This window comes from Drosophila innubila (assembly GCF_004354385.1).
Source record: "Drosophila innubila isolate TH190305 chromosome 2L unlocalized genomic scaffold, UK_Dinn_1.0 4_B_2L, whole genome shotgun sequence".
Classification (NCBI taxonomy): Eukaryota; Metazoa; Arthropoda; class Insecta; order Diptera; family Drosophilidae; genus Drosophila; species Drosophila innubila.
The window spans coordinates 6,187,580-6,213,751 of record NW_022995372.1 but is presented as its reverse complement, the minus strand read 5'-3'; the positions used below and the strand labels follow the sequence as shown (position 1 = coordinate 6,213,751).

General features: G+C 35.5%; 4 protein-coding genes across 5 annotated transcripts; 2 read left to right on the top strand and 2 right to left on the bottom strand.

Moving 5' to 3' along the window:
• Positions 1-118: 118 nt before the first annotated feature.
• LOC117781106 (armadillo repeat-containing protein gudu) lies at positions 119-4,177 on the top strand. The gene is made up of 4 exons (XM_034617823.1): positions 119-1,019; positions 1,780-2,386; positions 3,180-3,824; positions 3,888-4,177. Exons 1-4 carry the CDS (start codon positions 409-411, stop codon positions 4,026-4,028), a joined length of 2,004 nt encoding a protein of 667 aa, XP_034473714.1. The 5' UTR covers positions 119-408; the 3' UTR covers positions 4,029-4,177.
• Positions 4,178-4,788: 611 nt separating this feature from the next.
• LOC117780885 (ras-related and estrogen-regulated growth inhibitor) lies at positions 4,789-16,120 on the bottom strand. Of its 2 annotated transcripts, none has more exons than XM_034617570.1 (6): positions 15,678-16,120; positions 6,603-6,757; positions 6,401-6,537; positions 6,186-6,344; positions 5,347-5,514; positions 4,789-5,287 (listed from the first exon to the last, which is right to left on the bottom strand). In XM_034617570.1, exons 2-6 carry the CDS (start codon positions 6,709-6,711, stop codon positions 4,856-4,858), a joined length of 1,005 nt encoding a protein of 334 aa, XP_034473461.1. In that variant the 5' UTR covers positions 6,712-6,757; positions 15,678-16,120; the 3' UTR covers positions 4,789-4,855. The 2 variants fall into 2 exon arrangements, with proteins under 2 accessions (XP_034473461.1, XP_034473462.1); XM_034617571.1 differs by having other exon boundaries at positions 5,347-5,499; positions 15,678-16,119.
• A 4,639-nt stretch (positions 16,121-20,759) lies between these two features.
• Positions 20,760-23,764, top strand: LOC117780886 (trehalose-phosphate phosphatase). The gene is made up of 3 exons (XM_034617572.1): positions 20,760-20,953; positions 22,786-23,407; positions 23,469-23,764. Exons 1-3 carry the CDS (start codon positions 20,889-20,891, stop codon positions 23,598-23,600), a joined length of 819 nt encoding a protein of 272 aa, XP_034473463.1. The 5' UTR covers positions 20,760-20,888; the 3' UTR covers positions 23,601-23,764.
• Positions 23,765-25,308: 1,544 nt separating this feature from the next.
• LOC117781354 lies at positions 25,309-26,014 on the bottom strand. The gene is made up of 2 exons (XM_034618101.1): positions 25,930-26,014; positions 25,309-25,870 (listed from the first exon to the last, which is right to left on the bottom strand). The coding sequence occupies exons 1-2, from the start codon at positions 25,972-25,974 to the stop codon at positions 25,343-25,345; spliced, it is 573 nt and encodes a 190-aa protein (XP_034473992.1). The 5' UTR covers positions 25,975-26,014; the 3' UTR covers positions 25,309-25,342.
• Positions 26,015-26,172: the final 158 nt, after the last annotated feature.

The following is a 26,172-nucleotide window of genomic DNA, read 5'->3' as shown; positions in this document are numbered from 1 at the left end:
TTATATTTTTAAAAGGTTATATTGTAAAAGGGTATATTATTTTCGTTGGAATGTATGTAACAGTGTACAATAATGTTTTTGTAGAGCAGCAATGTTTTATTTTGTTAATTACAATTTTGCTTAAGTATACATAAATTAATTGGTATTTATAGCTTCTTTTAATATAAATGTTGTTATATTAGATAACATAAGGCAAATAACTACAAATTTACTGCTTGAAAAGGGTTACCCTAGCAACACATGTTATTTAATCGATTATTTACTGGCATTTGAAATTCCTATACATAAGTTACACAAAAATTCCTAAACAACAAAGTTGTAAAACATCGAAGCGCCATCGCTGAGCCATTATATATAAAAGTATATTTTACAAATATAAATCCGATACATTAAAAGTATAGCTCAAATATGATAGGCAGCGGAGCTGCGCCGCGACGGCAGCGTAAAATACGCGAACAATGTGGTTCCTGTCCAGATCGTTTCTCTCGGGACAAACGTCAAGTGGTGGTTGAGGATTCCGATACAACTGAAGAGGAGTCCTCGACGGACGAGGAGGAACGCTGGAAAGATGTGGCACGAGCTGCCGAAATACCCGCCGAATACTATAATATCCAGAAGCTAGTGAAATACATCAAGGCGGGTAATCAGACGGCAACGATAGTATCCTTATGCTGTCTCCAGGATTACGATCTGCGCACGCAAATAAATCAGTTTGCCATACAGGATATTGGCGGTCTTGATGTCCTGGTTAATATACTGGAGTGCAACGATACCAAATGCTGCCTGGGTGCTTTATCTGTTCTATCCGATATCACACTCAACATTGACATACGCAAAACAATTGTCGATCTCGATGGTATTCCCCTGATTGTCGACATTCTGAGTTCCTCTATGAAGGATCTGAAAACCATGGCTGCCGAAACTTTATCCAATGTTAGCAAAGTTCGCTTGGCACGCAAATATGTGCGCAGTTGTGGAGGAATCTCCAAGCTGGTGGATCTGCTGGATATCAAGATGAGGTAAGAAATATGCTTTATAGAATACTCTGCATATAATCTATATATAAATTCAAAAAATCCGCACCGAAAACCCTACGAGTTATTTTTAACTAAATTTCAAATTCGAAAATTTCGTTCATTTCTTTCTTGATTTAACTACAATGATGACTACAATGATACTTTATGTATTCATCCTACCAACTTGAATAAACATACTAAGTATAAAATGTCAGTTAGTATGAAAGAACGAAAAGATTGATTACACCAATAATTCAGTAAAGCAGAGACTCAATTTTTCAGAGCAGAACTGCTTCTCATCTTTTTTAAATTGATACAACTTGAAAAACAACCGATAAATTTAACTTTTTCTTTTTATCCTGAAAGGTACGCGTAATTACTAATCAAATTAAAAAGCTTTTTTATAAAAATATAAAAATTGAGCATTTTATCACTAAAAAACTTTTTGAAATTTTTTAACATATTGTCACCCTTCAGGTAATCGAAACCTTCTACACAGTTTAACAGCACATTTTCGAATTCATTTTCCCAAATTCATATTAGCAAAAATTATTTGACTTATTTCAGTTCAATATTTTAGAAGTTAGTCCAAGAGGCTTAAAAAATTTTTGTACTTATTTTATTTTTAGAGATTTTTGTTAAAGAGTTTTCAGGTTTATTTTAGTAACGAGAGGGTTTTCAGAATCGAAAATACTTAATTTATGGAAATTCTAATTTAATTTTAATTGTTTTTCGCAATTTTCTCTCTGTGTATCTCTTGCAGCATTTTGCAAACTCCCCGAGATCAGCTTAGCGTTGAGGAGATTGAATGTCTGAACATGGCTCGGGCAGGAGCTCGTGCTCTCTGGACACTGGCCGACTCCAAGCATAATATGGAGCAGATGCGTAAGAGCGGCATTGTGCCTTTGATGGCCAATCTGTTAAAGTCCGTGCACATCGACGTGGTAATACCCATTATGGGCACCGTACAGAAATGCTCCTCGGAGCCAAAATTCCAATTGGCCATCACCACAGAGGGCATGATAGCGGATATTGTGAATCACCTAAAATCGGAGTGCATTGATCTTAAAGTCGAGGGCAGCTCGGCGCTCTACAAATGCGCCTTTGATGCGACCACCCGGGATTTGGTACGTGAGGCAGGCGGACTTGAGCCTCTAGTGGCGATTATCAAGGATAAGACGATACGGGATAATAAACCACTGTTGCGTGGTGCAACGGGTGCAATTTGGATGTGTGCCATGACGGATGAGAATGTCAAGGAGCTCGATGAAATGAATGTCATTCATCATCTAGTGGCTTTGCTTGCCGATGAGTGCGATGAGGTGCTCACTAACGTCACAGGTGCTTTGTCGGAATGTGTGCGCTTTCAGGTAGGCATGTTATTTTGAACTTAGGGGTTATGCATCGAAAAGACACTTTCGATCAATCGATATTTTTGTTCCCATAAAACATGATAAAACTTTGCAAATTTGCTTATAAGATGTTTCATTTTCTTTTAAAATAATATGCCAGATTGGACAAAAATTTTGACTTGTTAAGTTGCTAGGTCAAAGGGTCGACCGATTTCAAGCATTCATATGCAATCATAAGCATTCAACATGGCTTGTCCCTTTAATTCATTCTGCATTCAAATTATATTAAAATCGTTCAACAAAAAAACACTCCATATCTTACGGATGGCTTGGCCCAAAATTTTAAAGTCATTTAATTTTTGTGTGAACTGTGACTATATCTCACTGACCAAATTCGGCAGATAGACTTCCATGAGTATGGAGTAATATGGGAGTATATCAAACTTTTTCCACTCAACCGTTCCCCCATGCAAATCCCAAAACAATCCATTACACCATCATTTTTGAAAATAGCACTCTCTTGTTGATGAACAACGTTTCATATCGTATCTATTATTTTGCATTATCTCATTAATATCAGATAAACATAACGTTAACAAGTTAGGTTGAATGATATTAAACAATTAAGGCTCCTAAAGGTATGCAATAATTTAGCCTGCAAATACATTTATAGCAAGAAAATCAAACTTTCTTTGTCTGACATTTTGTCTAGAATGTGAGGTTGACAGCAACTTGAGAAAAACATACATAGATGCATTTGGTTTAAAAATATATAGATGCAGTGTTGGTTATTTTACATCCCAATTTCCAGGACAATCGTGTTGCGGTGCATAATTCTGGTGGCTTGCCAGCTATGGTGGCTCTACTCAATTCCTCGCACCCGCCACTGCTCGAGAACTTGGCCAAGGCGATCAAGGAGTGTGCCGAGGATCCCGATAGCATGCGAGTTCTGGAGAAACTCGATGCAGTGCGTCTGGTCTGGTCGCTGCTTAAGAACACCAGTCCAAGGGTTCAAGCTAATGCTGCCTATGCCATTTGCCCGTGTGTGAAGAATGCCACCGATTCGGCAGAATTGGTGCGTAGTCTGGTGGGAGCCATGGAACTAGTTGTGGGTCTGCTCAAATCAAAGGAAATCATGGTACTGTCTGCAGTCTGTGCAGCTATTGCCACGATTGCCTTGGATCAAACCAATCTGGCCATTCTCACGGATCTGCGTGTGATCTATAAGCTGGCAGATCTGGTTAATACCACGGATGATATGCTGCGCATGAATCTGGCAGCTGCCGTTGCAGCCTGTGCCTGTTTTGGCAACAACACCGAGGAACTTGGACGTCTGCGCACTGTGACACCCATTGTCACCTACATGACAAGCGAGAATCCTTTGGTGCATCGCACCACAGCCATGGCACTCGAGAAGCTCTCAATGGATCCACAGAACTGCATCACCATGCACCAGGTTACACTCAATTTTATGTCTCCTTTTCCTAAGTTAATTTCTTAACCTCTCTTCCAATTTTAGAGCGGTGTGGTGCCCTTCCTCCTCGAGTGCATTGGCTCCACCAACAAGGAGCTGCAACTCGCTGCCGCTGGATGTCTACGCAATATACGTGAACTTGCTCTGCGCGCCGAAGAGTATATGCTAAAGATTGACGATGATTAGCAAGGAATCTCTTTAATCATATCTAACAAACCACTCTTAGACTCCACTTTCCACTTTTCACTTTACAGTTATCTGTTCGCTGTTTAAATTGTTGCAAGTGCAAAATAAATGTAGCCCGAAAGCTTCTAGAAATCCAAATTGGAAAGTTATATACAAACTTTTTTTATCCAGTTTACAATCGTAACTAGAGTAGATGGATGGAAATGGTAAATTATTTATGTCTCATATGTTAAGGTTTTATCATTAAAATCCCGTCAATCAATTTTGTTAATTTTAGGGCGAAGAATGTGCTCCAAAATACAAAAATCAAAGCATTTAAAATTTAGTACCATGCTTTATCATATCTGTTAAAATGATAGAAAGTGACAAATCAAGAGAACAAGTACAAGTAAAATTATATCGTGAAAGGCTAGAAGAATCCTTTATTATCTGGAAGTTCCTTATAAAGAATTTACATCTTAAAATGAGTGCTTTAAAGATTAACTATAATCGTAATATCGTATAATGAGCTCGATCGTATCGTATACACAATGCTATAATAACATTTTAAAATCAAATTATTTACTTTATTGAATAGAACTCCGACTGTTCCTTATAGAGTTATAGATGCCTTCTTGGGTCTGTTATATTTAGAAGTATACCCTTTTAAAATACCTTTCTTACCTACTTTTATTGTGTATGCTCGCCAACTCACAAGCAAAGTGCCAGGAGTCATATTATTATGCTGCAATCAATGGAAAAAATAAAATATCTTTGAGGCTTTCAACAATTAGCTATAAATATATTTGGCGGAACAATTGGACTAACTAAACCAAATCGAAGTCAGGTCAGTAGCTGGCATTGCTGCCCCTCGTCGAGATGCTCATGCGACGCTCCACCCGATTCGTGTGTGGCAATAAGCATCCTGGCGGCGGATAACGCCAACGTCTCGGTCTGGACAACAAGGTGCCATCGGTGGAGGCACGATTACGAAACGGAGCATCGATATCGCTGCGGGAGCTGCCCAGACTGCTGCTGGCAATGTCATCCGTGGATTCCGTATGATCCCCGCTGCTCTCCTCTTGGCCAGCGCTGCCAATGACTAGAAACGAGCGACGTGCCACGCCCAAGGGCGTCGAATCGTAAAAGGAGCAGGAACCGGAGTCTGGTGTTAAGATGCCATTGGCGGCATGGGCCACATCGCTGGTGGAACGTTTGAGCTTTGGAAATTTGGTGAACACACGCCAAAAGCGAAACACATCGCGGAACACATTCTGCACCTGTAAAGAAATTTTGTAACTTAAATCAAAATTAATAATTAATATATATTAATATTTACCTGATCAACGCTCTCCCTAACTGAAATCTCATGAAAGCAGGCACAGGAGAGCTCACGAAATCGTCGTTGTCCCTCATCCAGATTGACCATGCGATCGCCAGTCTGATCTGTCTTATTGCCCACGAGTATGACGGGTATATCCAACGTATAATCCTGGAAGAATGATAACTGGAACTTAGTGGTGTTAAAAAATATTGCAACTTGAGCAAACTGATCCATACATTGTCAAGTCTATTCAATATTAAGCTGATGTTTCGTTTATCGAAGTTTGGATACAAACAAAATGTTTAATGAAGCCTAATACTAATTTGCTTAAATTATATAACACCGAAAAGAAGACTGAATTGAATCATGTTTTTATATATATATTACAAACTAGCTTTGCTATGAAAAAGGGCATTCCAGTTCATTTATTAATTTTTAACTTAATTATCATAAATAAATGAAAATGAAACTTAAATAAGAATCAAATTTTCTTATAACCTTTAACTTCTTGAAATATTCGAAAAATTTAATGAGATTGTTATGTATAAAAATTTAGCATAGCTGATACAATTTTTTAAAAATTAATTATTACATAAAATCTTTCTTATTATAATTATAACTACTAGTATTCCATGCTTAGTTGACGATAGATATGAAAACAAACAAAAAATTGTAAAAACGTGAAAAGTAAATTTTAAAAGAAATGTTTTAAAGAAGTCATAATTTATTTATCTATTTAAAAAATCAGAGTAAACTTTTCAAATAAATGATTTATTTGCGTGGATCAATTCGGACCCGAAAGACTATCAAAACTCAATACAGTAAGCTCGAATATTCTTTAAAAAAAAACTCACCTTGCTGGTGGAACCCAATTTGCGTCTTCGTTTGTTGTAGTTGATGAGAAACTTCAGACGACTGCACTCGTCAAAGGAGCACTTATCAGTGATGGAGTAAACGAGTATAAATGCGTCTGCCCAACGTATATTTGACTCCAGGCTTACACCATCCAGTTCCTGTAAATCAGCAACCCTCAGTTTTGCATCTAGATAAGTACAGGGTATTTACTTACATGCAGCTGCCCAGTGGCATCGAGAATGTCAAACTGTATCGCTTCATTGTCCAGCGTTGTTTGGCAGCTATAAATTTTCTCCAAATTTGGATCATATTCTCCAATAAATCGGCGGGTTATAAAGCGCACCACCATGGCTAATAGAGCGGAAAGAGTGAGTAGAAGCCATGTCTGGCCTATTATTACTTAACTTGATACTTACCCGTTTTGCCCACACCACTTTGACCCAGCACCATGACCTTCAGTGTCTTTTGTTTATTGGTATGCAGGCCCAGCTTGACCAGCGAGGACTTTGGCGAGGTGGCGTTCATTTCAGTCCAGTAAGAAAAATAGATGAGCACGAACTATTGTTGGGTTCTGCAAAAAGATGTGAGAGAGGGATTCAGCTGAGACAAGTCTTTGGTTTATGCTGACACAATGCGTCTGCTTCGTTTGATTGACAGAACCTTTTTTGATACCCTAGAATGTTGTGTGAGGGTATTTAGGCAGAGCAAAGAGAGGTTCTTTGGACTGTCTCTGTTTTATTCATTTGTCTTGTAAAACTTCCTTAAATGTTGAAAATTTTAATTTTAAAGATAACTTCAATCAAAAATCGTCCATTGACTTGACATTTAGCGCCGTTTAGTTGTATGTTAAAATGAAAATGTAACTACATAAAACATGATTAGTTAATAATTAAAAATATAATTATTTTAAATTAATATAAGTTTAACATCATACAGATTCATTTAGCAGTCCGATTCAAACTTCCAGCTATTTATGTTGTTGAAATATTCAGGTTTTCACTTCCTATTTTGTCGGATTTCAAAAATGTATTCACCATTTTATCACTTTAACTTAAAAGTGTGATATTTCCAGATTGATATGTTAAAGATTTTTTCCGACAATTCGACAAAAGTTGATAAGCCAACCAAAAATGTATGTGATTTTGGTTGGTTTTTCGGTTCGTTTGTATTTCCGGAACACCCCTGTGCGAAATCACAGTCGATATCACCTCTAAGGCGAAATTTCCTACCAGCTGTGTGATGCTTTGATTTAGTTTCCACTTTCGCTTTGTCATCCTACATTACACATTTCATGCAAATAGAATATCATAAATATCAGGGTGTACTATAGACTATCATGCTAAATTGTTGCTTATTTGCATGTTTTTTATTTGTTGCATAGCTTGGCTGCTTGTAATCCTTATTGGGAGCTGTCGACCCACCTAAACCAGAAAGATCCAGACAAGACCTGGCCGCATATTTTCGGCTCCACTTGCCAGCAATATTGCATACTTTTAAGCGTCGGCAACAAAAGACGAGTGAATATTTTACAGCATACGCCAAGGCGCAACACAAAAGACAACAAAGTGTGTGTGTGCCTGTGTTTTATAGCTCCCTCACAAACATATATATACATATACAGATAGATCGACGTGTGTGTGCTTGTTTGTGCTTCTGATAAGGTCAAAAATGTCAGCGACAACGACAACTATGAAACATTTATTGGACACTTTTTGCGTCGCGTCGTCTCAGGGTCTGAGTCACAGTTAGAGCTAGAGCCAAAGTCATAGCCATAGCTAAGTCCATTGCCAGGGACATGGCCAGGGACTTTATCTTCATCATAATGTTGATTATTATAATCAACACACCCCGACAATTATCGGCAGATTACTTGCACTTCAAAATAAGTAAATGCAATACTCGTAAAATATCAATTATCACTTGAGTCAAATGTTTCACTCTCCCAATGCACAAGTACCCCTCGATTATGGCCATCAAGTGCATGTGGACATTTCATGTTTCGAGTTAAGTCTTTATGGAATACTCCGACTGTTTATCCAGCCAACACGTATACAATGAATATGCCCGGTAACTCTTTTGCAACAAACCGAATTTTGTATACACTTTAAGCTTGTTCGAGGAATTTTGATACGGAATAAAAAAAAATCGAAATGTTATGAAAACAATAGATCGAGGAGAATAGCTGTTTTTTAAGGTTTAAGAGTTGCTTTATTCGCAAAACGCTTATAAGGACTTCCTCCTTTATCATTGCAACAAGGTATAAAAAACATATATATTAAACATAGATTTATAAATAGATGTAATATTCTATTTATTTTAAGAAGTAAATCAGTTAATGTCTTCCTATTCAATTTAATAATTGTTTATAATAGACTCATTTTGATAAAAATAAAAAAAATTAATTTTCAACATAAACTTATTGAATGTATTCTATGATAGAGTATTATAATTACTTTTGCTACTGTACGCACACAGCTCAAAAGCTTGTGTTCATATTTGTGCATTGCGAATACAAAAATACACACAGAAAGAGAAAGAGAAAGGGAGAGGGACGGAAAGAGAGTCATCTGTATGTATATAGAAGTATGAATGTCTGCTGTGCTGATAAATATTCATCAGGAAAAGGCGACAGCCGCATGCATGCTGATTATGCCACAAGCTACAAGTTCTGGGTAGTCCAGGTTCTGGGTAGTCCAGGTCAGGGCAAAACAAACGTAACCCGACATGAAACATTCTGGCCAGACTTTACCTTTCAATTTGCTGCGTAGATTTTAATTAGGTGGATTTGTAGCTCAAACAAAGCGATTGCCAAAGATGCCATGGAAACATGGAGACCGCTATGAAGCTGTGCGTGCCTAATGAACAAATTTCCTGCAACGCAACATGGCGTATACGTAGCACATCGAGTGGCAGTCATGGCCATAACGCGTATACTACAAGCATTGTGCATCAAGTGGTTGTGTTGCCGTAGCCTTAAAGACGGTCCCAAAAAAAGAACTTTGGTCCATTAGTCATTACATCGTCGTCTGAGTTGCGTCTGCTGCTGGGAAGAAACTTTTGTTTTGTTTCGATTTTGATTTCGATTTAATTACTGCGATTTTCTTTTGTTTAGCTACATGTGGATTTTCACACGCTGTTGTCCCTAGTTGAAAATCTCAAGAGATGCAAAAGCTACCAACAGCTGTGGATGGCTACAAGTCGGGTGGTGCCGCCAAGCAAGGTGTAAGCAAAGCCAGCAACTGTGACGCTCACTAATGAGCTCTAACGCACGTTATATGCCATCCTTAAGCAGTAGGGGTACTCATGAGAGAAGGGAAAAGAAAATCTTAGGCAGCACGCCAGCTAACAACTCTGGTTTATAGAAACAAAAGACTAAAAAACGAAATCAGTAACAGCTGGGAGTATTTTTGTAAAGTAAATTAAGTAAATAAATTGAGAAAAAGGCATAGATAAATACTTAAATTACTTTATTTCAATATAACATTTTTCATCTGTTTTATATCACCGATAATAGACTTAAAATAACTTTTATACTAATTAATATTTCAAAATTCACTACATTTCAGTACTTTAAGCTCAGGACGTTGATTTATATTAAGTGAAAAATATTCAAAATGTAAAGCTAGCCTCCTCCAACTAGAAAATTTAAGAGGCCCATTCAATTAACTTATAACAAGATTTAGTATATTTATATAACTCTCTGATTCACATTACAAGGTGCAAAAAATAGTTCAAATAGTAAAGGAGTTAAGGATAAGAAAATAAAAGACTAATCGACTGCAAATAGTAATAAAGCGACAAAAATTTGTGAACTAAAATTGCTTGCGAAGCACCGTAATGTTATATACAAAAGAAAAAATAGAAAAAAATAAAAAATTCAGCAATTGAATTAAATTGCCAAGGATTTTTATATAAATGTATAATACGCATAAAAAAAATTAGCAAGAAAATGTAACTCAACAGCAGCTATCGAATTTTTTGAACATTAAGTTAGAAAAACTTTTTTTAAAAAAGATTCTTGTAAAGCATATTTTAATATCAACCATTTTCTTTAAATGATAACAATCTTAGAAATTGTCATAAAACATATTAATTTTTTTTTATAACAGTTGCTTACGAAGCACCCTAATGTGAACAACACCTTGTGAGCATATATTAAGGACCAGTGACCGTAGAGACCTTGGCATAGACATTGAATTCAAAACTTGTTTAAGAACTGTACAGAGAAGAGGCAGAAATAAAGAAGGAGCAGAAGTTCGGTCAGTATTTGCAGAGACGGGGGGGTTGGGGACAGAGAGCGGCTGAAATGGGGTTGTTGAACTGTTTATGTTTATTAAAACTTATTGCGTGCTACATTTTGTGGAAATTGAGTTGAGATTGGGTTACACTTGCCATGCCACAAAATGCGCCTCTCGTTGCCTAGCACGTGTCGTACCTTTGCCACAATTGATGATTATACTGCTTAAAATTCCATAGAAAATAAATCAACCTAACCACTGACCAATAACAAAAACATCAGAAAAACAATAATGATAGCAACAACAAGGGGGCTCCGCCCCCTGATCAATTCGCTCGCGGTGAGGTGCGCCTATAGTCGAGCACGCTCGACCGGTGCCCAGGTACTCTGTAATAAAAGTTGATTTTCGAACGATTGTTCCTATGGCAGCTATATAATATAGTAGACTGATTCGAGCCAAACTTGGTCAGGATGTATAATACCAGCCCAGATGCATATTCCATCAGTTTGGCTAAGATGTCTCAAAAAACAAAATACTTTTTCTTATTAAAACTTGATTTTGACCGATCGGTCCAATGACAGCTATATGATATAGTGGACCGATTTTAACGAACTTCGGTCAAGATGTACCAAGGTTAATGCATATTCTATCAGTGTGGTTAATATATTATAAAAAACAAAAAAAACTTTTTCATACTAATACTTAATTTTTAGACTGAGCGTCCCTATGGCAGCTATATGATATAGTAGACTGATTTGAACCAAACTTGGTCAGGATGTATAATACCAGCCCAGATGCAAAAATTTTTTCATACCAAAACTTCATTTTCGAACTAACATTTCTATGGCAGCTATATGATATTGTGGTCCGATCCAAAAAACAGGCAAACTTGATGTACCTGCAATATAGAGGAGCCTACATACCAAGTTTGAAGTCTCTAGCTCTTATGGTCTCTCAAATCGACGCGTTCAAACAGACGGACAGACAGACGGATAGACGGACATGGCTCAATCGACTCGGCTGTTGATCCTGAACAAGAATATATATACTTTATGGGTTCTGCCACGCCTCGTACTGCCTGTTACATACATTCTGCCAAACACATTATACCCTTTTATGCCTATTTTTGGGATCAGGGTATAACAAGTAAACAGCAATAGCAACAACAACAACTAGTACTGTATGCTCGTGGGTTGTCATGACAGCAAAGCAATTCCGCTTCCACTTTGGCTAAGGTCATGGGAAGCGTAGCACTTGTGACTCGACTCATGACTATTGGAGTTGTTGTAGTTGCTTGTCATTTCACTTCATTACCAGCCATCGACAACATTAACAGCAACAACTCATACACACAACTGTTGCCATTGGTTGTTCGTCCCTGAAAATAAAAATGCGATATTGTTAGACTGTATGACGCGTCGAAGAGTTGCCGGTCAGCCTCCATCGTCCACAATACTCTCACTCCCCCGTCCCCCTTTCCCATCCTCACACCTCACACTGTTGCAACGTACCCAATGTATTTATTTTGTCGCGCATTTCCATGTGGGATGTGAAAGTAACTACGCACCGTCTGTATTGCAGAACCTTGAATACGGTATTAGCCAAAAAAAAAAACAAAACCACAAAAAATAAGAGGGAAATTTGTAAGTAGCGAAATAAAAACAAAATATAATATTCAAGTAAATGTGAATAGATGCAAACTTTGAGATACTCTTTAATGCTACTTTTTTAGCAGTTCTGTTGTCTATTGGATAAATAGGATAAACAGCAAAAAATTCGAATATTCTCTTGAAAGTAATTGTAAAAATTATTTTAAGGCAAAGATGTTTTTTCAAAGAATATTTCTTCAAAAAATGCGTCGACTGCAATAATATTTTAGTGCTCCTAAATTGTGTTTATAAAGCTAGTAGTAGCAATATTCCCAGTAATTTTATTAAAGAATGTTTAAGTTTAGCAAATTGAAGCTTCATATAAAGCAAAGGAAAGCAGTTTTTAATAAAACCATGATTATAACTAAAAAATGTAATATTGCAGTTCGATTCCTAGAACCCGCAATAGGAGGAAACCATTGAGTCCGGCAAACTCAGTACTATGATTGAATTCATCAATACTATTATTTATTTTCTTCCAAACTTCCAAACGGCCTTCAGTTCACCTAAAAGGAAACTAGTAATCAGCTGCATTGCTAAGAATTTTCTCTTATAATTTTCTGGGAAGCTGTAAAATCGAATATTTCTTAATATGAAATTCCGCCAGAGTACAAAGTACATTAAAAATAAATGGGTTGAATTGCTCAGAAAGGATACTCAAGACTCGCATTCAAACTGAATGGCAATGGTAACGCTTCGTATCGCAGCAAGGGCTTGTTAAATAAGCCTCATAAATACAAGTCAACCGTCATAAATGTAATTTTTGGGCAACACAGAGTACAAAATAAGGGTGGCGGTTGAGTGGGCAATGGAACGGGGTAGAGAGACAGAGACTCAAACAGAGTGTGAGTGATAAGCGACGTTTAACTTAAAAAAAAAAAAAAATGCGACCATCGGGCTAAAGTTGCTAACTCATGGGCAGTGTTGAAGAACAATGTGAGTAATTTGATACAAAAACCACAAGTACCTACATTATAAGCACACACAACCGCACACACACTCGTATGAAAATGTATGTGAGACGTGGTTTGTTGGCTTTGCCTGTTTTATTTAGTGCGAGAAACACGTGCCTAAAACTAGTCAACCCCATCTCCCTTAGTCTGGTATAGGATTGTCATCTAGGGATGGTGAAAATAAATAGCTTAGCAGGCTTATCTGGAAGTTTGTGCACCTTAAAGCTGCGTAGTTTATCCTTAACAAAATTGACTAAAATTTTGGAATACCTTTGCAACTGTACTTGAATTTTATTAAGTTCCAACTAAAATTATGTTACAATCTCTTTATATAAATAGTATTATTTTTAATTTGTATTTCTGCATAATATTATGTTTAGCCTACACAATGCGCCAAGGAAATTCCCAATCAAAATATAATGACATACTTAGCAATTAATAACTAGACTTATCTTTAATCCACTGTTTCTGCGTAATAACAATATTACCCTACACATTTTGCCACTGAAATTCCTCACAACTTATTAAACCAAATGACAGCAAATGTTTATGCCCTTATGGTTGGTAAAACTAAGTATTTAGTCGGCGAGGATTACGAGTATTTGTAATAGGAAGGAAAACTTAGAACATTTTTGTGGAAATGTATCTGCATCTGTTATCTTTAAGCTAAATTGAAACCAACAATATAATTTACTTATATTTTCTTAAAACAAAACTTCTGTTCAAGAATATTTTACAATATTTTAGAAAAATTAGCACTAATTTTTTTTTCTCTGTATAAAAAAATCCGTGAGTTTTTTATGTCCCTATTTAAGTTAAAGCTGAATTTAAGTACATTATTTCAACTTATATATAAATAGGTTTATCTATAATCTAAAGTTGTGCACAATAATAGAATTAACATTTATGATTTTCGTATAAAATTCCCCATAACTTCATAAATCAGATCTCAGGAAATGTTTATGTCTTTTATTGATTTCCAGCGATTTTCTTTGTTAATTTTCAACTCAATTGTGCCTCGAAGCGTTTTAGTCGCATTTTTTCCTTTACTGCATATTCTCGCCTTTTATGCCGTTTCCCCGTTGGGTCGCCGTCATACACGTCGGATACGTCATGTACTTTGAATATCAATAACTTGTAGCTTCCCATTTGTCTGCAAAGCCTTTACGATCAGCTCGTAAAAGAAAGCATAGTAGGCGGTACTCAATCTCAATGAACAATGAATTATGAGCCGGCGATTGTCACCAGTGGTGCACCTCCAGACGCCATGCCCCACATGCTTCACTGCCACTGCCCCACCCGATGACAATGTCTGCGGTTGCAAGGCAATAAAATTGTAACGCTTTTGTTGTTGGCTTTTCAAGTGAAAGCCACAAGTTAAGGCCGGCAGCCCAGCGGCGCGCCTTTTGTGGGTGTGGTTGACGGGTTGGTGGGTGAGTGCTGGGTGGTGTTATTAGCTAGTAAGTAGCTTTATAGCAGTGGGTTGCCCACAATTCGCCTCATTATACGAGTATTTACTGGATGTTAGAGCTCTTGACAAACACTTAGCCACAATCTCCCTTCCCTCCCAATGCTGACCACCGAAACTGTGCATCAAATACGCTTTTCACTTTTTTTTTCGTTGCTATTGCTTATTTTGCCGACCTTGCAGACAAATTTAAAACGTATTTAAAACAAATCAAACAAATCAAATCTCTCAACACGCCGCGCATCGCACACATCAAAATTTGTTGTTTTATTTTGTTTTGTTTTTTCTAAAATTTTTCAGAGTCATCGTGTCGGAAAGACACAAAACTATCTAAAGCTAATTAAAATGATTAACAACCAGATACAAAAGAATAAGATCTAATGCAGTTGGAAGTGCTCAACTAAGAAATACTTTGTAAATTGTCGCTGCATATCTAATAAATATGGTATTTGTATTAGAATTTCTATGGAGGTCTTTTTGGCTTCTTATTAAATAGATTTTAATAAATGCATTATTTTTTGTAATGCATAATTATTTAATACGCTCATTTGGCACATAATACCAATAATATTTGTTTTCTTTATTCCTGAAACTTTTCCATTAGATTAAGGCAAAATATTCTCAGCATTTGTTTTGAATATATTAAAAAGATAAAACGAAATAGGCTGAAATTATTTTTGTGCTTATAGAGAGCACTTAAAAAAAGTCTTAATTGCTTTTTAATGCTGTTCACAAATTTCAATATCAAACAACACTGAATACTACAGGGTATGAAAATGTCTAACTAATAATGCGTGTGTTTGGGAAAAATATATTTGGTTAAAATATGTTCGCAGTTCGAGGTCATTGGCGTGTTAGAGCACATAAACAATCTATGACGAAACTGGGGGTAGTAATCGGGGACTCCATTTATTCATTTTATACCAAGCTACGTTCATGTCACAGTAATTAAAAACAAAAATAGCTCACTTTAATCAAACACAAGGAACCCCCTCTCAAAGACCTTTACTATGCCACTGTTCTGTCTTTTAATTGTTTATAAATTTACGAAAAAAAAAACATATTAAATAATTTTTAAATTATGCGTTGTTTATTTGCAAGCCTATTGAGTTTGATATAATTGATATAAATTGTTGAATTTATTTTAGATCGCGCACTTTGGCGAATAATCAAGTATACGCACCGTGTGACTGCAGCAGGAAATGATTTATTTACACTTGAAAAATGAAATTTATTGTATTTCCTTTACTTTTTTGTATTAGGTTTGTTTAGTTTAGGAACCTTCACGGTTAAGTTCCTATCACGTATTAAGCCAAAGGCAGGCAGCAATTATGCTTTTATATGAACATGTATGAACTATCCTCGCGGCAAGTAAGTATTGTATGTAATTCCGATGCCGATGCGTGTTTATTGCGACGCGGCCAGGAGGTCATTGTAAAACAGTAATGTAAATTCGCAAAAAGCCGACAATAACAATAACAACGATGACAAAAAGGAAACCGCGAAGCGACTGCGCGACGCTATCAACCAAACGAGAGAGAGTAAAAGAACGAGAGCACGCAATTGCCGGGTATGAGTACCGTAACGTTCTTAACGCCCCCTAACCCGCCCACATGCAGTTGTGAAATGCAAAAGAGTTCGACACGGAAGTGCACAACACGCCCACAACACGTCAAACGGGCAACAACACGAAAATATTTCACAATGAGAGTTTGGCGGCGAAGCGTCGACGCGTCCGTTGCGCTGGCGTTCAAAAAGGCGAATAAACAACAGAAACAGCAAAACCAACAAAAAAAACACACCAAGCAAACCAAACGCCGGCAGCAGCAGCGCAGCGACAGCAACAGAAGCAGCAGCGGCAACAACAGCAACAGCTTGCTTCAAACAAACACAAACCATTAACACTCACACACACACACACAAACGAATATTAATCTGTTAATTTTATTCTTTTAAATTAATATTTATATTTTGCATAAATTTATTATCTCAAAATTCATATAACCATTTAATTTTTTTTTTTTTATTAATTTAATAAATTTTCTTTTAGTTTCAGCTGTTTTCTAGCTAAATAATCGCTGAAGCGACAGCATCTTTGACTAGTTAACAGTCTGTTATGTTCTCTCTGACCGTTAACAGATTGATAAGCTAGCTGAGGACTTAACAGTGCTTATAACATTTACATGCGCTATCGTTTAACGGTCGGCAATTCAAAAAGAAAATATTATAGAAAGAGTAAATTAAATGAAAGAACAATATTATAATAATAATAAATGTAAGAAACTAAGATAATAAATATTGATGTTGCTTTGCTTGGCTGACCTTCATCGCACTATAGGCCACATATGTTTAATATTTATTTTCTAGAAGCCTCTGACTAATGTTAAGTGAGGCACAGTGACACCCACACAATTACGCACACGCACGCGTACATTGCAAGTAAACACCTCTACTTGTCCATATTTATACAGGGATATGGTAAACATGAAGGCAACCTGTTGACATCAGGTGGAGGGAGTTCAACGCTCTACAGAAATACCCATAGCGGCACATAAGAGTATGAGGAGGATACGTGCGTGTGCCTGTTGTTTGCATAAGCATGTGTATATGTTTGTGTATACTTGCAGTTAATGGAAGGAGGAGGACACCTACGACCATAATTATCATAAAGATACAAATATCTAAACAGCATGACTGAATGTCGGACGTATGGACTTAAATCCACTGAAGTGCCTAATCATTGATATCGGAGGTTTTATAATCACATAATATTTTTATACATTTCATTGTCTAAATTAAATATCAATATATATATATATATATAATATATATATATATATATATATATATTATTAAATAATTTATTAAAGTAATTGCAACATTTTTAATATAAAATCAAACCGCAAGAAATACTTTAATGGATTTTCAACCCTCAAAATTCAAGTAGTGTGAGAAATAAATTAAAAGTAAACCTTTATTACTTTGTTAAATTTTAAATATTTGTAAACGTATCAAAAAGCAGAAATTACTGCAATGAATAATGGGCCCGAGGTGTTAAAAATAGATATTTTATACGAAAAGCCGAAATATTAATATTTAGCTTACATTGTTAAGTCTAGTTTTTGCAATCAAGTCACATAGTGTTCAATAAAAATATGCTTTTTTTAATTTTATTAATAATTAATGAAGTAAAGGGTATTTTATAGTCGTACACTTAGTAAATGTCCCTGTTAGTTAACTGTTTGGGTCGGATTCTGGTCTCTAATTGCTTTTGACAAACGCCTCTGAGCGACTGAGTCTCAATTGGCAACAGGTTAGAATGCCAACGGCACAGGATGAGCATTCATTTTTGAAGGCACTGTATGAGAGTGTGGCTTTGTGTATGTGCATTCATTACGCTTGGCTGCCTGAGGCAACGGCTTGCCCCCACTTAACCCTCTTACACGTGCAACTCAATGGTCGCCTGCGTCAGTGTCCTTACCTTGTTCCTTTATTTTGCTCCTTTACCTTTAACCCTCTCAGGTCAAATTCTATCGTCGTCATAGCTGCTGTCACTTTTCATTCGTGTTGTTTACGCATCAACAACAGCCAAAAGGTGTTGAACACTCCACTTTCCCTTTCCCTTTCCCCACTCTTACCACTATTCGATAACTTATCATCTGCTTTGTTTATTTGATGTCTTAAGGTCGGGGCATAACTAATTTGTCAAATATTAACTGTCAAGAAAACTTTTAAGCGATAATTGTTAAAATTTCTTACGAGAGATATAACGATAATTTATTAATCTTGTAAATGTTTCCGTAGTAAATACATTTATTAAATCGGATACATTCGTTTCAAACTCAAGGTCAAATATTACTTTAGGCATGAGACAAGTATTTGGTCAAGTGATGAAATGTTATTTTAGAATAGTTTATGTTGCATACAAATATATAGATAAATTAGATTTAAATATATTTTTATCGGAAAACTTATTATAACAGTTTTCAAAATTTATACCTTTCTAGTGCAACAAGAACATAATTTTTTAAATATTTATAAAAAGATATGATAAATTAAATAAAGCGCAATTCTTTTCTTTAAATATTTATAATAATTTTTTTTAACTAAAAGCTTTTATTTCATACCATGGGACCTAAGCATTTAAGAAGTCTCGCTCTCTGACCTACTCAGCATATTGAATATTTATGGAAATGTTTATTTATAGTTACCATAAACGATCAAGCAATTCTCTCACAAAATTAAAGCTTCTCAAAGCTTTCGAAGCAATTCAACAACATATGCGATCATTTAGAAATTGTTTACAAACTCATCTAACCAAACAGAAATTACGTTGTTGATTTGAAAATTGTCAATAAAAGTGACACGTAATCATTGTAATTAAGTCAAAAGTGAGTGAAAATCAGCGAAAGTGAATTTCAATCAACAATGATTCATAGGAAACTAAATGAAAATAAGTTTATTAAAGAGATTTTATTTATTAATAAGTTCAACCTTGTTGCTAACCTAGCAATAATCTTTGTTAACCTACCATGTGGTTTAAGTCTATGCCATTTCTCCAAATACTGTCTGGTTTTGGAGTATCTGCTGTCCAGACACTTGTTTACAATATTTGTAATTGTCATTTAATTAAACAACATTAACACCCAGAGAAACTCCAGCTGTGCCTCAAATTATTTGCGTTTACCCGGCCATCCGATTAGTTTGGGTTTTAACTAAGGTAATGCTAAATGGCGCACACCGATAAAAGTCTCAGAGGCTGTAAATGACAATATGTGGGATATACTCGTGAGGAGAGCCGCTTGTTTACTTTAGATAGGCGCTACCGATGTCTCTCCCGCACTCCCAAATCAAGCTGGCAAATGTCGTGAGTAAACAGTTTGGCCAATACTCAGGGGTCTGGGGCTTAGTTCAGGCCCAGACTGGGTCCAGGGGATTGTAGCAGCATATGCATGCGTCCATGGCATGCTTCCAATGGATTCGAACAATCCGAAAAACGTGATGCACAGATCCATGAGCCTGTATAGTGGGTGAATACAATAACAAGAGGCAACAAAAAATTTGTGATTTTTATTGGAAATCTGACACATACTTAATTTGGAATGCACACATAAAAATCATTACAATATTTATGATTTTTATAGGTTCTCCTGAACATAATTAAACTTTTAAAAAAAAATTTAATTTTTAATTTAAAAAATTTTACGAATTTAATTGGAAAACATAAAATTCGGAAATTATTGAGAAATTATTTCACTTTATGGTGTGATTGAAATCTCTTTCTTTATCTATCTAACTGGAAAATTCATATGAAGACGACCATTTTAAAAGGGATTCAAAGCTCTTATTTATTTCAAGGGAAATGAAAATATTGAGAAATTTTGGAGCAATAGCTGATAAGTAATAAAAATATAATATAAAATGGAAATTTTTTTTTTTAATTTGTTGACCTTATCACAGTCAGATCTCAGCCTCTGAAATCACGTAACACCCAACGGCCAGCTCAGATTATAATATTTTCATGCTGTGCCTATATTTAGAGGCTTCTCCACTAATCTCATTGATGACAAACATGTAGCAAGTATTTGTGACAAAACACAAACACAATTCGAGGGAAAGGGACAAACGGTAAACCTTAAACCACGTGCAACCCCAGCCAAGACGTAACATATAAATGGGATTAGCACTTATAAGACGAAAATATGGAAAATTACGAGAGCAATTAACTGTGTGGGGGACTTTGAGACTTTAATGGCATTAATGCATTGTTTATCGAAGCGAACTTGAGGCGAGGGCGCAATGCCCCAATGCTGCAGGCAACAGTCACTGAGAACTAAGAGCTATGACCGACGGAATGGAGAATGAGTAATGGAAGCCTTTGTTTCCCTCCCATAAAGAACAAAAAAGGAAAACAACGAAAAACTCATCTGGGAAAACGGCGACTACCTGTTATAAAAAGTCGGGTTAATCATGTATGCTTACAATAGTATCTTGTAGAACATTCAAGTGGTAAGTAACGATCTGATAACCGATCAGACATAAAGCAATTACAAAAATCAAATACAAAGATGCACTTAGAACGAGAAACAGACAGATGGAAAGAGAGAGGAAGAGAAAGTATCTACAAAAATTTGTTTTCGTCTGGAGAGATTAGCTGAGAATCTGACAGATTTGTTATCAGCTCTAGACGAAGTACGCATAACAAAAACGGCGATTTTAAAAGCAAACCGCACTATACCAGCGACTCACAGTTTCAGCTGAGCTCTCACTTAGTTAACAACACTAGCTACATCGAGAAAACCTATAAATTTCAGTGCAAATACTACAACAACTGCAACTACAAGTCATTTTGACCCTCTTTTGTGCTACAAGGATCTATACAACAGCTGATAATATGCCGAAGGACCAAGTTGCACCTGTTATCAGTCGTTTGGAGGAATTCGAGCAGAATATGCCAGGGTAAGTAAGGAGTGATTAAATAATCATTATAATCAACACTGTCATTGTCAATATCATGACTATTGTGACCTTGCTGGAGAGAGATATTCATGTAAAAAGCATTTTATTGATAACGCGGATCAGGCAGAGAAAGAGCGGAAAAAAGAGAGAGAGAGAGAGAGAGAGAGAGAGAAAGAGAGAGACAGAAAGAGAAGCAGCCCAGAGATAGCAGCAAATTGATACACAGAGAAAAAATAAAAATATTTAAAAGTCAAGTCAATAATATCAAGTTAAAAAAAAATTGTTATTATTATAATGGTTTTGACAGTGTTTGACAATTATAAATTTGAAAATGTTGTACATTATTAAATGTATGTTTGTTATCAATTTGTAGCAAAAACAAAACAAACATTTAACAGTGAAACAAAATGAGTGAAAACAGGGAAAGAGGCTTTAACTATTATTAAGCCAAACTATTTTTATTTTCATTGATAAACTTTAGAAAACATATTTAAAAATAAACAAAAACATTGGTTGCTTTTATTATGAATAACTACACTTGTTATAAATAAGCTAAATCTGGAATATTCTACAATCGTGATAAAGTTCACCCATATTATTTTAATTACTTTCGATACTTGAATAATCCCAAAACTAGTTCTCATATATGAGCACTTCCAGAAAAAGGTCAACCACGACGAAAATTGTTTAAGTTGATAGACAAATGTCTTTATCTTTTATATACATAGTTAAAGAAATATTTGAATTGAAATAATATAATGAGTTTACAGCATATTTTTGATTTTGTTGTGAAATATTGTCACAAATATGATTTTTTTTTTTGGCTGGTTTTGTTTTCGTTGTTATTTATTATATATTCGTTTTATGCTTGCAACCTTCTTTCAAGATTTTAGTACCAAGAACACATTTATACGAGAATAGAAATAGAGATAAAGCACAACAAACAGTAAATTTTGGAGTTTCTTTCACCTGCTATTTTCTGTGTCACGTTCGCGACTCCAAAATGCAGTTTTGTTCAGTACTGTTCATTCAGTCGAAGAAAGTAGCTAAAAATTAATATTTAAAGAAAGTTAATTGCGCTTAACTTAATAAAAAAAAAAAAATTTGTGTGCGTTCGCACTAGAGAAACTTTTAATTTAGTTTCCCATACGCCATCGTAAGTTCGACATATTGGAACAAAATGGTATTGTTTTTCATATTTGCTAACTTTTTATGCAGATGAGTGCCAGAAGTACCTAGACAATGTTTGGCAAATAACGAAAACCAAAAATGTATTGCAGTAGCTCAAACAGCATAATTTTTGTTATTAAACATGTAATCCATATTATTAATATCATTGTCAAATTTCTAAGTATTGAAGCTATTAATTTGTTTTTTTAAATAAAATTTGATAAAAAATTCTTGTCAAAAACTAGGTGAAAACTCTGCCACGTTCACGATCGTCGAATTACCAATTACTAACAAAAATTGTAAAATAAAAAAATTATAGTTACAAATCAAAATAATTCCTAAAATGAAAACTACACTATTTTATTATGGATTAAGAATATTTTAATTCAAGTTTCGCATTTTTCAAGATGAAGTCAAAAGTGCCTTCTATTTTTCGCCGCGTTCTTGATGCATTGTTTTCTATAAATAATTCGAAAATGTCAAGTCTTCAAAGCTTGTATTTTATAATAAAAATAGTGTTGATAAAATGCATTAAACAAGTAAGAAAACATTTTTGAAAATGTAAGCTTTTGACATTTTTTTTTTTCATTTAAAGACGTACGAGTGTCGCATTCTCGACCCTGGAAATGCATATATTTTTATACTATCTCTCGATTTTCTAGCTATCTCAACTCAAACTACAAGCTGGCTATTCTGATGGACTTCGATGGCACCTTGGCACCTCTTGTGAATAATCCCGCCAACTCGAAAATGTCCGTGGAATTGGAGAAAATACTCCGCAAGTTGGCAAACCATCCACAAATATTTCTGTCTATTATTTCGGGACGGGGTCTAAAGGATGTGCAGACGCACGTGAATATTGATGGTGTGACTTATGCTGGCAATCATGGACTGGAAATTGAGTATCCAGATGGTTCACGTCACGACTTCGAGTTGCCTGCAAGCGTCAAGAAGAACTATACGGCCATGGTGAAGGAACTGAAGCAGAAGTTGGAGAAAAATGGCGCCTGGGTGGAGGATAAGCGTGTCTCGGTCACCTATCATTATCAGGGGACGCCAGATGAGCTGAAGGATGAGCAAAGGCAGCTGGCGGTGCAGATTTGTCAACGTCACGGTTTCCGGGCCAATCAAGCACATGAGGCCATCGAGGCAAAGCCACCAGTTAACTGGAATAAAGGCGAGGCAGCTCTCTACATCCTGAAGAACCAATTTGGCGACAACTGGTCGGAGGAGGTTCGTGTGGTCTTCGCAGGTGATGATACCACCGATGAGGATGTCATGCGGGTAAGTCCGATGTTGTGTCCAGTTAGAAGAAGCTTCTAATCTTCGACTTTTCCATACTCAGGTACTCAAGGGTTTGGGTCGCTCCTTCCGCATTGCATCCGATGCACAGGTTCAAACATTTGCGGATTTCCGTTTGCCCGAACAGAATGTGATGACCGATCTGCTCAGGTGGATAGCTCGCGTCTATGTCTAGACATTCTAATTAATTTTTAACTTAGTGAATATATAATGAAATGTAGAAATTTAATAAAGATAGCTTTATTTCCGAGCAATTGGTCAGCCAGAAATATCGTTATCCACTTTATAAATAATATATGAAAACCAATCAATGGAATTTCACTGAAAACGCCAAAAGAATCAAGATGCTTTAAGTCAAACATTTTGAAAATCGTAAGAAATGTTATATTATACTTTGGTTTTTACTTTTCTTAATCGGTTAATCGGTGTGTCTACACAGTTATCACATTTATAATACCTCTTTTCTTACACTGAAAAAAAAAGACCAACTTCTAAATCAAGAACATTCATCTTTAATATTTTGTTCTTAAAATAAGATTATTTTAAGACCAAATTACAAAAACTAATATTATTAATCTAAAAAATCTTAAAATCGGTTCGAGTTCCACTCGTAACAATTTAAAATAGAATTTATAAAATATTGTAAAACAGAATAAAATGTAAATAAATTAAAATTAAAAGAAAAGAAAAGAATTATAAGTATAAAAAAAAATTTTTATTATTTTTATTGTTTGATTTTAATTTTAGGATAAGAACTTGGTCATATTTGAAATGTACTTAAAATCAAGATATGTTTTCTTAATTTAAGAATTTTATGTACTCGACGCATTTTTTAGAACAAAAATCTTAGTTCTGAGACCAAAATCGTGATTTTAGAACATTTTTTTTATCTGTGTAGCTACAAAAAAAGGCTAGAGTAGTGAAGCGATATTTTTAATTGATCTAATACAGTATTTTTGAAAACTTTTCAAGTTCGTCAAGCATGTCGTCTTCTGCGTCCCAACTTATGTATGTCTGATTGGTCCCCATTTTTTTTAAGCATACCTCTGGCACTTCATAATTATGACAGCATTCATCTTTCCTGCGTAGTTCGTGTCTAATGTGTAAAATGGAGTTTATTGTTTGAGCAGAAATTCTATTTCGAAATTTAGTTAAACATTGACAATTTAACTAAAGACTCTTTCCACGTCTGCGTTCTTGGACCACTTAATTAGGTGGACGTTCGAGTTTTGAAACACAATCTCTTCAGTATTGGTTGATTCCACCTTGCTTGGAAATAGCTAATAGCCCGCTAGCCGCTATTTTACAATTTATCCCGCATTTGCCAAGAGCAGCCCGCTAGATCTAGGGGGGAAATAGCTAAATTGGCAACACTGATCTTGAGATTTGAACTTGTCAAAATGGAACCATGCAATATATATATATACAGCTATTAGCATTTATTCTATGTACAATCTGCGAGCAATTCAGATCTGTGGAAATTCCCATACGCATGTAACACGAAATACTTTTCCATCGTTTATAGAGCCTGTGGAAAAACCACTTATTCATTTAATCATTAAAAATAGCACGTACTTTATATAAACTGTTCGATCAGGATTAAAGTATAATTTACGTTTGAATAAAAATAAATATTAAATGTATCTACATATTTAGCAATATCATTGGCTCACTACGTTAGATTCAACTTTTGCACAACTGCCACCTAGCTGAATAAAAACAAATTATCAAATTCTATAGCAAAATTTAAACAAATATTATTTACAATTTAGAATAAATTCAATTATTATTATATATTTTTAGGAAAGCACCACAAATTGGGGCTTCCATATATTTCATAAGTATAAGACACTTTTAACTTTAAATACTAGAAAGAAAAAAATTAAAATTTTTTAATCAGCATAACATTAATCCAATCTATTTGACATTCACATAAATCAGTAAATTATTAAAGTCGTGTGCCTTATGATATTTATCTGCTTGAACAAACTTATCGAATAGCATATCGATGTTATTGTCAATATATCCAGCTTCCTTAGCGACACGTATCAATCCGGTGGCCCGAATATTGAATTGGTCATATTGAGTTGCGACGAGTTCTTTTACAAGGGACTGCATTTCGGAGTTAGCTCCTTTCGTATATTGGTCTAACCGACTCACAAGTTCTTCTTTTGAAACTTTAGGCAGGAAATTATAAAAATTGGTTTTAAATGCGTCGAGTTGCGTAGCATTCATTACAAAACTTTCATTTGCAGGAATCCATTGCTTGATCAAATTTTGAAACTTTTCGATTTCCACATGATCAGCCACTCTGGAGTCGACAATCGATTTGGCTGTCCCAAATGTTAAATCAGCCTCATGCACTTTGATTACAAACGCAGTATTTTCAGCAGCCTGCCTTAAGTCATCCTTGAGACTCCCATTTGAATAAGCACTTACAAGGATCTAGGAAGAGATCAATCATTAAGAAATCTTGCTAACTTGATGTCCCTTAGATTACGAACCAAAAAAGAGAGGCTAACTTGGACGATTATGAAACGCATCTTCATTAGTCTGAACTGAACACTGAATTCGAAACGCCATTTAACCATCTTATATACGACTTAAGCTCATCAGAATGGAACCATGTAATATATAAACATGTTAATACGCATCACGTTCTTTGTAAAATTCGAAATCAAGACAGCTCTGTAGGAATGTACTATGTAAAACGCGTACATTAAAGTACTTGGGTTTTTCCATAATTT